Below are 12,168 nucleotides of genomic sequence, written 5' to 3'. Positions count from 1 at the left end.
TGGCTCAAGCAGTAAAATGCCTGTCTAGCAAATGTTAAGACCCTGATTCAAATGCATACCACCAAAAAAAAAAAAAGAAACTTAAAAATGACAATGTAGGACAGAAATAGTGAACCTGAAAGTATCACAGAGAGACTATATTTTATCACTGGAAATTATCAATAGTTCTCTATTATCTACCGTATTTCCCGGTAAGTATTTAATGAATGTTTCATTTAGAATAATCTATTGCATAGCATTGTTACTCTGTATCAGTATTCTTATGAGCTGAATAATCCAATGTGTCCAACATTTCAGGAATGTCTTCTACTCAATATTGTCTTGATTGATTATATAAATTCAAATCTTATCATCAGTATGAAAATTAAAAAAGAATGCTTAATCTATAGATAGTAAATTAGGAAAAGCATTAAAGTCTAGCTTTAAAATGTTAGCTATGAATTAAAGCTGTCCATGGGTCCCATAGTTTTCCTAGTCCAAAATACAACAGTTGTTTTCAAAATGTGTACTTACAGGAAACATGTAACTGCTGCTAGCTTGTGAATATTGCAGTACCTGTGAGCATGCATCTAGTTTTATGGCAGAAGTTTTCAATGAAATGAAAAATCTTTGCTTCAGTGAGAATCATTACAAACAGAAAAAAGGACTTCTAGTAATTCTCACTTCAAAGATAAGACTGTACCAGTACCACTGGTTTTGTGATAATTGATGGGTTCTGATTCTTAAGACCTTTTTCCAAACACCAACTCAAGGACTGCTGGCTAAATGATTATGCAAGACCTAACACTTTGGCAGATGTGGAATAACAGTCAAAGAAGTCTTACTTATAAATATATCAAAAAACACAGCAGATGAACTCACAGCACTGTAGCCACAAAGATGATGCTAACAAAGGCCATTCTATGCCACCTGGAAGTAGCTCAAAGGCTATATTGTACTTCCTGTATTCTATATGCTGACCCATGTTGGTTATATCATTGCTCCTAAATTTCATCATGTTTAGGATGTTATTAATTATAAGATTTGGTAAGTTAATTAATATACCATTATAAAAAGAGAAAAAGTCCAAAAAAGGAATCTGGTATAAAAGTCTTTGTGTTGTTAGCTTTCCGTAACTGTAACAAAAAATTCCTAAAAAAATAAGCTTACAAGGAGGAAAGGTTTATTTTAGCTCAGTTTCAGAGATTTCAACCCATGATCATTTGGTCCCATTGCTTTGCACCTATGCTAGCAAAGTACATCATGGCAGAGCATGTAGAAGAAGAGACTGCTTACCTCAGGGGCACCAGGAAGCAAAGAGAGAGAGAGAGAAGAGCCAGGATCCGAATAGCCACTTCAAGGTCATGTCCCCAGTGGCCTAAACTTCCTTCTACTAGTCCCTACCTCTTAAAGGTTTCACACTTCCCAATAGTACCACAGGCTGGAATCCAAGCCTTTAATGTGTGGAACTTCAGGGGATACTTCAGATTGAAACTACAGCATCCTCCATAAGGATGACACATTAAAGGTGCAGGGATACAGGAAATAAGAAATAAGACCACTAACAGAAAGATAACTTGTTTGACTTAAGCTTTACATTAGATATAGAAAGAAAAACACATCTTTGGGAATTTGAACCACAGGAACTTACTATTTATGCAGATTTTCAGTCTGAATCCACACCACTAATGATGTCAATTAGTAGACAAATTATTTTGAGGTAGTCACAAGTTGTAATGCTACCAGATAACCAATAGCAGCAAACACATGCCATCTAAGGTAGAACCTAACCTCAACTCAGACCATCAGAAATAGTAAACATTATTAATGATACAATGCCTCCTAATTTCAGAGATTTTAAAGTATGCCACACTGAAACTAATAACAAAATAACTTATAGTCATTTGCACAATTAATAATAATAACTAAATGAAATGAATAACAATAACAAAGGAAATAAACCAAAATAGACTCCAGGTCTCAACAGTAAGGGCGTTTCTGTTTTCTTTGTTTTTTTGGCAGTACTGGGGTTGTTTGAACTCAGAGCTTCACGCTTGCTAGGCAGGTGTTCTACCACTTAAGCCACACCTCCAGCAGGGCTTTTCAAAGAAAAAGAAAAAGTTCTATCTAAGGAATCTCATTTTATTGTTCATAAACTGTAAGCACCTCTCTTGTAGGAAGCATTGAAAATGAGATGGAAAGTTTCTAAATCTTTCTTTGCATTTATACACGTAAAATTACATAACTACAAAAGCTTTTAGAGCTTCGGACAGTAATTTCTAACAATTTTTTAAAAGGTCAAATTAATTGAAAAATTACCATATTAAAATACAATTTCAAAGGAAGTTTTAAAGGTCAATACCATATTCTTTGAAGTCAAATAAACACAAATATACACAGACATATACTAAAAGATTCAGAATACACACACAAAACACTATATTAAGAGATGAAAGATAACAGGTAAATTTTGGGGTGACTTGCAATGTTAACAAAGCTCAGAGTTACAATTTTATCAGTACTAGATTCATGTTACATCTGTGATAGATCCAAAAGAGAGTGTACTTTTAATCATATACTAATACTTATTTAATTGAGTTAATTAATTACAGCCGAAGCAAAAAGCTCAAACAGACCTCACACAGCATCAAAGCATATCTTGAAATCTAACCCTCTCTCCCTTTTCTTTAAACTGGCCCTGACGATGAAGTCAATAAATTGTCAATTAATAACATACTTGCTTTGATGAGTCTTCAGTAGTTTACTATCATCCCACTTCATAAATTTTTTAGTAAAAGTTCTGGGACTTCAAGTAAGATACCTCTTCCATGAGAAAACTCAGTTAAAGAGTTCTCTGCTGCCAAGAAGAGAAACTGGTTGATGATCCTCCCACAATACACTGTGTAGATATAAGCACTCAACCAGTAAAAGTTTAATTTGCTCCGCCAATGACATAGAAAACTACTGCAATTTATTCACTAAATAAACCAAAACATTAGTCTCTTGCATTTGGTTAGGGCCAGGTTGCACTAGGTTATTCAGAGGCAAAAAGAAATAATCCTGAACTTTAGTATCAATACAATAAACCTACGTGGTATTCAACTTCTAGAGCCAATATGCTCCACCATGTATAGCCTTTATCACCTTCTAATGGTTCTAAAGCCACTCCATTCACTTCTCACTTAAAAGTCAGCTTAAGTGATAACAAGACATACAGCATCTACCACATTAGCCCAATTAAAAAACATCTCTTCAACTTCCTGTCTTAACCTGTAACTCAGACTCTTACCCTCTTACCCACTCTGAGGGAAAATTCTCTCACTGATATATTTAATCTGTCCACATAGTTCCCTGGCCTTTTATCCTATAAACAGATCCTTGTCTTCATCCCTTTAATTCACTACAAGGACCACATGTCCTTCAATAAACTCAGTGAATCCAATTCACATTTGTGCAATGAGTGTGCCAAAAATAAAGGGAAAGTTTTATATTTCTAGTCATCTGATACAACAAAAGATAAATATCATTAACAGAATAAACAATTAAGAATTAAAAGACAGTGCTATTATAACTATACACTAGATTGAGTTAAGTTTTTAATAAAGAAACTAATAAGAAAGCAGTCCAGACCAAATAATAATGCCAAAGGGTTGAATAAGTGAGAGGAAGAAACTAGCAAAGTGACAAATGTCAAATGAGTAAAAGGTTAGGTATAAGTCCTTTTCTTTACAGGGACATTTTGAGTTAATTCTCACTACCTTTCATTAAAGACTAGTTTACCATGTTGCCAAAGATTTTGTTTTAATTCAAAATCATTTATTAACTCAACAAACTTTTTTTTTGGGGGGGGGGGTTCTGGTTTGTTTTGTTTTGTTTTGTTTAGACTGGGTCTAAATATACTTTCATTTAGGGCTGGAGGCATGACTCAAGTGGTAGAACACCTGCCTCACAAGTGTAAAGCCATGAGTTCAAACCCCATTACCACCCATTTGAAAAAAAATGAAATATACTTTTATAATGGACCAAGTTATTATTCAAGTCAACATAAATTATTTAGAATATGTGATCTCTCATCTGTCAAAGAGCAAATTTCATGCTACCTGGAGTATTAACAAAGGCATAACCCAAACACAAAGCAGTAGTGTTAGGAAACTGGAGACAAGAGAGGTGTCCCCACAGTCTAACTGAAATCATGCTAGAGACAGCTCAGTAACGTTGTTCTCACCCCTGGTACGCAAGTGTGCATTCACCTGCTTCCATGAACTTCAAACCATAGGATTAGAAAGAAGATTTAGAAACATACAGATTTCACAAATAAAACTTCTTTGTCACAAAAACTCCTAGACAAGCAGGTTATACAATCATATATCAAAACTCAGCAAGGCATGAGTTACTGGATGTTAATTATAAATTTATTTATTAAAAGGAAAGATAGAAAATCTCTAAATTCATCACAACAGAATAGTAAAACAACTGAAATATAAATTTATATTAAATGTGGAATCATTCTGGTGAAGAGAATAATACTCATAAAAAAATATTGCCAAAACTGCCCTAAGCACTTTACTTACATAATTTTACGTAAGTCTTATAAAAACTTATAAAAAGTGGTAAATTTTTAATGAAAAAAGACAAAGTGACAGCAGAAGAACAGTTTTGCCAAGTCCACTCCTTTGGATTGGGCTGCCTGGGGATTTGAACCTACATCTGTCTAATTCCAAATGCTATCTTTGACCATCACAACCATTTCTGCAAAGCAGAGGTGTCGTTTGTCTAGCACCTACTATATGTGGCTTGACATGTGCTAGGTCTTTGCATCCACTACTTTCAATCCTAAAAACAAACCTTATAATAAGAAAGTCAGCTTCCCTTATGAATCTTATACACAAGAAAATGAGACATTGGGAAGGCTGAAATAACTCCCAAAGTCACAATGTCTTTTAGCTGTCTATTAAAGAGGATAGGTATTTGAAAATAGGTTCACCTTATCCACAGTCCAAACTGTTTCTCCTAAACAGTCTAGGGCCAAGGAAATTGAAGAAATGATTTGTGAAATTCTTCTGAGAAGCAGAACTGAAACCTTCTTGGAGACTAAAGGTCAACATCTCAGAAATTTCTAAATACAAAGAATTTTTCTAGGGCTGGGATGTACCTCGGTGGTACAGCGCTTGCCTAGCATGCGTGAGACTCTGCGTTCGATCCCAGCACCAAAAAAGACAATAAAAAAAAAAGAATTTTTCTATCAGATATAAATTATGATGTAGAAAAGACAGATTCACTTTAATTCTCTGAAAAGTTAGCCAACTGTAATAGAACATTTGTAAACTTGGTTAGTACCAAACATTTGAAAATGTATACACATTTAAGTAAATGCAAAAATGAGAAAATAAAATTAAAAAAAAGAAAAGAAACTTTTTGACATCTCTGCAAAGCATGCACTAAAACATGCTTTTTTGGGGTTTTGTTTTGTTTTGTTGAAATGCAATCTCACTATGTTACCCAGGTTGGGAAACTCCTGAGCTCAAGTGATCCTCTTGCCTCAGCCTCCTAGGCATCTGGGACTACAGGCACATGCCGCCACAAGTAACATTCTTGTACCTTGCTGCATGCTTTTAACAATGTATTTTGTTGGGCAAGTTCACAGGACGAATGTAATAAAATTGTTCACAAGTAGTTTTTAGATTAGTACAAAATTAGACAAATACTAATATCTACCAGTAATGTATTATCCATCAAGCAGAAATTAATTATACTGATTTTAATTTGCCATGTAGCAGAATACTACAATGTCATTGAAAAATGAGGGTGAAAGCCTCTCTATTGGCATAGAAAGATGACTTTAAACACTGCTGAGTGCAAAAGCAGATACACAAGAGAATGCATGCTATAAAATCATTTACATACAATTTTTTATTATTTACCTTTCAGTAGAAAATGATCTAAAAGTAAGTTCACAAAAACTATTAACACTAGCTCGTCTCCAGGCTATAAAAGTTCAGGTGATTGCTAGTACTTCTTTCCATTTGAACTTGTGCATTAAGCATTTATCATAAAAATAAAAGGGCATTTTCATTTTGTAAAGTACAAAACAGAAAAAGGAAGAGGAGAATGAATTACCACATGATTTTATTTATTACTGAATCTGAAGGTAAGAATGATGTCTGTTAAATAAGCCCTTAGACCTAGTGAATCCACAAAACAATTTTTCTAAGTACCTTTTATTTTTATAAGAACAATGGCTCAAAGTTTCCTAACTTTACCAAACAATAATTTTACAAGCATGATTACAAGGACCAACACTAAAAGTTGTTAAGCGATTGACATTAAAAAGAATAAAGTTCCAATAACTAGTAGAACCAGTGCAGAGCTCTGCTACACAACTCAGAAAAAGTTGCCTAAAATATTAGCCAAATCAAAATCTTTGTTTGCAAAATATATATATAATTAAGTCTCATCTTCAGGTCAATTCACATTAAAAATAAAACACCCTTTAGCAGTTTTATCTTGATTTTAAAATTTATCATGTAAAGTTTCAAAATTTCCACATTTTCTTACAAATGTATTTTCCATGATTACGAGGAAAGGCTTTACAAGGATCTCCCCTATACATACATAAAATTTCATAATGATATTTAGCCTAAAGGGCTGGGCATGGTGGCACATGCCAGTAAAACCAGATACTACAGAAGCAGAGATCCAGGGGTCTGCAGTTTGAGGCCAGCCCAGGCAAAAAGTTAGCAAGACCCCCATCTCAACAAACAAGCTGGCATGTTGGGGCATATTGGTAATCCCAGCTATGCAGGACAAGTAGGTGACAGGATCATGGCCCAAGGTCAGCCCCCAAACAAAAACTGTAAGACTCCATCTGAAAAGTAACTGAAGAAAAAAAGGGGGATGCTAAGAAGGGACATGGCTGAAGTGGTAAAGTACCTATCTAGCAAGTGCAAGACCCTGACTTTAAAAAAAAAATCAAGTAACATCCTTAAAGCTGTGCTGTATGACTGATAGTATCTAAAAATCCTCTTTGGACAAGCCATCAGAAAGACAATAAAAAGAAAGCAAATAAGAAGCACAAATAATTAGTTGCTTTGAGTAATTAGTTATTTTTCAAAATAAACCACAGCCTGTAATTTAGGAAAATTACAAAACTTTGCACACAAATAGATTCAAAATTTACCTCAGAACTGAACACAACATACGGAGAATATTATATGACTCTTAAGGACTCAATTTCAAATGAAATGATTTCTGAACTGAGTACATGTGATAAACTTAAGAAAAGTGAAAACATTTAGGTCCACATGTTTAACTCTTAGAAATTTTAAATGTATAATATCTAGGCATGATTTTTAAGCTGCATACTTCAGAGACTATAATCAGTACAATAACGGATAAAACAGGTCAGTGATTAAATTGATCACCTCTCTTGGAGGTCAAAAATCTAGTAGATGACAACAGAGCTCAACATCTTCCAGCTGCTGAGGAGTAAAGGGTTTTAGCACTTGGATGTGAGCAGGCATCTCTTTTCCCAGGATTTCAAAGTCCACATTGCAGGCCACTGGGCAGCTACGGCAAATGAGTAATACAAAGAGGGCATGACTGCTTCTTGTATTTACTTAGTGAAGATGTTTCACTTCAAATGCATCAGCAGTTGTGCTACCTCATCCCTTTCACAAGCTTAGGCTTACTTATGCTGTACTTTGTGAACAAGTCCACAAAATAAAATAAAAAAACTTTATCCACTTCTTCATTTGTATCTCTAAGGCTAAAAATAATATTCTACTTAATTAGCTCTAAGCTAAACCACATAAACTGAATAGAATCCAATGGTCCTAATTTATTCTAATTTAAAATTTTATCTTGGATAGCAAAAGTATTCCAAACATTTTATATTTTATAACCATTTTTAAAATTTGAAATTTGAAAATATATTCTAATTATTGTTACTTAAAGGTACTAAAATACTTTAGGGGGAAAACTACCTTTCCATAAACATGTACCGAAAACATTTTGACAATAATTATACATTTTATACTTTTATGAAAATATGGTCTTTAAGTAAAAATAATTTCCATTTAAAACAATATAAGCAAACTGAAAATACTTGCAAAGTAAAATAAGAATGTTCAACTCATGTGCAATCTTTTATGCCTTAAGGCTTAAATATAAATCCTTCTTTAGGAGACCTTTCCCAAGATCTCTCAATTCCCCTTCCTTCTATTCAAATGATCTCTTCCCTCCATTTTCATAAAGCAGTACCTTTCTCTCAATTATAGGACTCAAGTTTGATCAGGGCCTTCTTATACCAACTTCTAGCAGTCACTTACACGCAGCTAGCAGACAATAATTAAAATAACGCAGAATTAAATGAACTGGTTAATCAATTATTTAAGTCTGAATTTCTCCATAGCCTGTGTACTTTTGTGTAGTGGGGAAGAACATGAGTTCTGGAGTCAAACTGCCTGGGTTCTAATTAAAATGCAGAGAATAATACCTGGCTCTCAGGAAGAACTAGAAAAATAGTAGTAGTATTGTTACTATGGTTTCAAGGTCCCCTCCAAAACTCCTGCTAAAATGTAATTGCTTTATTAATATTTTTGAGAAATGGAAGAACATAAGAGGTGATGAGGTCATGAGGGTTCTCACGTGAACTCACGACCTTGATAACTACCCTTGTATAAATATCTTCTTACCTGTCTCCCTCGATGAACTGTAAGCTTGTTAAGAAGAGGCAAAAAGGAAGCTTCTGGCAATAAGTAAATATGTGTTGAGTGAATGAACCTGATCACCTGAAAAGGATCATTTAGGTTATTGTACACAGTAAAAAGGAACACCAGTCTAAAAGAGTAAGTCTTATATCTCCAGTCACTAACTGCTTAATTGTAATAGCAACAGTATAAAATGTCTGCTTTATTCTTTTCTTCTGGACTATAAATGATCTTGAAAGTCTCTCTCCCTCAAAATTTTTCTACACAGAATTAGTAATCAATGATTTAACAATAGCAAGCTGATTTTTCTTTGTGAAGCTCTTACTCAAAAAGTTTAATATTGCTTATTCCTCCAGCCTTCTTTCCCTTCCAATTAGTAGTTACCCACTATGGTGCTGGGATTTGAGATCTAACACCTCCTCTATTCAGTAATCTTTGCCGGCTTTTTACCAATTATACAGCTCATTATTTCAGAAAGTCTTAAGCCCATATACAGAAATAATTCCACTTTAAAATCTTGACTACTCTCTTCCTATACCTCTCACCCAGTTCCTTCAAGGAAATTTTCTATTTCTCACCTTGAATCCAAAAGTAATCCAAATCACAGCTAATAATCATGAATTATATGAATAATCATGAATAATACATGAACTGATTGGAAACGAAGGTAAAAACAAAAAAGAGCAGGCATTGTAACCTCTAATGAAATGCATCTATAAAAGTATCATTCCACTATCCCATTCTATTTTTATTTTTTCTCTAAGATAAAGAAATTTAGAGATTACTGAAGTTTAAATTCTTTAAAGTTATGGTTTCAAGAGTATTAGCATCTATTAAAAGAAGACTATAGATACTCCTCAATTTATGATGGTATTACAACACAAGAAACCAACTGTAAGCTGGAAATATTTTAAGTTGAAAGTGCACTAACACATGTACCCTACTGAACATCATAGCCTAGTGATATGGTACAGTTATAGAGTACCTGTAATTTAACCTGTAGCTTACTGCAAGCTGCAGCTGCCCAGCATCACAAGATAGCATCACAAGAAAAGCATCATCATACTACAAAGTTCAAAATACAAAGAGTAGTTTCCACTAAATGCATATCACTTTTGCACCATCATAAAGTCAAAAATAATAAGCTGAACCATCATTAGTCAGGGGTCATATATATTTCAACTTTACTGCAGAAAAACAAAAAAAAAATTATGAGTGGGTCATGAACTATAACTATGACAGAATGTCTGTTCCTATGTAAAAATGCATTCAAACATTCTAAAAGCTATTTTTCAAGGGAACACATAGAGTACAACTAATTTTTTGTTTTGTACTATACTAGATAATACAACAAAACACTAATTCTAATCAAACTTCAAAAAGAAGCCAGGCTGCACATAACTGTTATCCCAGCAACTTGGGAGATGGAAGCAAATGCATTGGGAGTTCAAGGCCAGCCAGAGTAAAGTTAGCAAGACCCAAAAATAAATTTGGGCATAGTGGCTCAAGCCTATAATCCAAGGTGCTCAGCAGACTGAGACTGGGAGGTTCATGGTTTGAGGCCAACCTGGGGGAGAAAGAGTTCATGAGACCAAGAGCAAACAAAAAAAAGCTGAGTGTGACACACACCTGTCATCCCAGCTACACAGGAAGAGTAAAGAGGAGTATTATCATCCAGGCTAGCTTGGACATAAACACGAGACCCTATTCAAAATAAAACAGGGCTGGGGGTGTGGCTCAACTGATAGAGCACCTTCCTAGCAAACACAAGGTCCTGAGTTCAAACCTCAGTACCAGGTAGGAAGGAAGGAAGGGAAGGAAGGCAGGAGGGAGAAAGAGAGGGGAAAGGAAAGGATTTATTTAATGAGAAATACAAATTATGCTATCTCAAAGTCTGGCATTTATTTAGGTATATATACTCAGTTCTGCAAAGCATCTTTAAAAACTGAGCTACAGACTCTGTGGCTTTCCAGCACACATACTCTTTAAAAGTAAAATTTTATTTATTTAAATATGAAAGGTTTATGTAAGAAGACCTGAAGTTACCAAGGTGAAACCCTTCTTGAACTAACAATATATACATAATTTTTTTAAAATGAAGGGTAGAAGGGAAAAACAGATCTTTTCCAGGGGTAGGTACCAATGGGAAGGGAGTGGGCACAAGGAAAGAATAAGGATGTATATGGTGGATGTGTTTGTATCTATATATGAAACTAGAAGAATGAAACCTGTTGAAATTGTTCTAAGAAGCAGGGGATGGGGAAGAGAGAGAAGAATGGAGGGGGTAAATCTAACTATGATATATTATAAGCACATATGTAAGTATCACAATGTATTCCCCTGTACAACTATTATATGCTAATAAAGTTATAAAAAGAGGTTTATTAAGTAATAGTGCATAAAAATGCCTATTTGTAAGAAAAAAACCAGTGGCCTATAAATAATTTGGCTGAAAATAAGTACTTTGGAGAAGAAATATTTATAAACATTTCTGTTTTATTGTGGCAGTACAGGGCTTTACATTTGCTATGAAAGTACTCTATTGCTTAAGTCACAATCCAACCAAGAATAGTTATAATGTTAGCATAAAATATCCAATATGGAAGATTACAAATATAAGTAGGAAATATTCATAATCTCAAGCACTGGTAATTATATAAAGTGAATTTTTATTAATATAATACATGAATATATGGACACATATTCATTTGTACATATTAAACAACACTGAGATTTTATTCCATGTAGGTTTACTTTACTTTTTTTGTCTTGCTGGGAATTGAACACGCCCTGGGGCAGGGTATCATGCAAGCTAGGCAAGCATTAAGCCTTTGAGCTATCAAACCAATCCTAAATTTAGGTTTATATTTTTATGTTTTCACACAAGTGCTTAATATGAACATTTGCCTATAACATCAAATATTTTTATTGGCTGATTTCAAGGAGGACATCCTAAAGATATATTCTGATTTATTTATTTGTTTACCATTGGAAAACAATGACGACTTGTGATTATCATAAGTAAACAACTGCCAGGGGGCAATGGCTCATATCTATAATCCCAGCTACCCAGGAGGCAGAGATCAGGAGGATCAAGGCTCCAAGCCAGCCAGGGCAAATAGTTCCAAAGACCCTATCTCAAACAAACACATCACAAAAAAGGGCTAGTGGAGTGGCTCAGGGTGTAGGCCCTGACTTCAAACCCCAATACCACTAAATAAACATAAATAAATACATAACTTACATTTTAAATATAAGCAATCCTAGATTACTCCCTTAGGATATAGTCCAAAAAGAACTGGAAATGTAAAGAATGACCTCCTCCCCACTTTAACTCCATAAATTTTGCTAAACTGACTTGTAGAGACTTTGTACCAAATCATACTCCTAATCAGACTTCTATGAAACTGGTCATCCCATTATAAATTTCTTGGCTTTCGCTTTCACTTCCTAAATATTTGTCAATTTCACAAGTAAAAAA

At 34.3% G+C, this 12,168-nt stretch overlaps 1 protein-coding gene across 13 annotated transcripts in view; it reads right to left on the bottom strand.

The window, feature by feature from the left end:
- Vps13b (vacuolar protein sorting 13 homolog B) overlaps positions 1–12,168 on the bottom strand; it is a 699,658-nt gene that overhangs the window by 483,675 nt on the left and 203,815 nt on the right. Inside the window, exon 20 of one of the 13 annotated variants that reach the window (XM_074068916.1) lies at positions 8,106–8,768. The exons of the other annotated variants lie outside the window; for them this stretch is intronic. Coding sequence (XP_073925017.1) covers positions 8,701–8,768 — 68 coding nt within the window. The 3' untranslated portion in view covers positions 8,106–8,700. Of the gene's footprint in view, positions 1–8,105; positions 8,769–12,168 lie in introns of those variants that run through there. 13 annotated transcript variants of the gene reach the window in all.

This window comes from Castor canadensis, chromosome 3 (assembly GCF_047511655.1).
Source record: "Castor canadensis chromosome 3, mCasCan1.hap1v2, whole genome shotgun sequence".
NCBI classification, from domain to species: Eukaryota; Metazoa; Chordata; class Mammalia; order Rodentia; family Castoridae; genus Castor; species Castor canadensis.
This window is presented reverse-complemented; position numbering and strand designations above follow the sequence as displayed.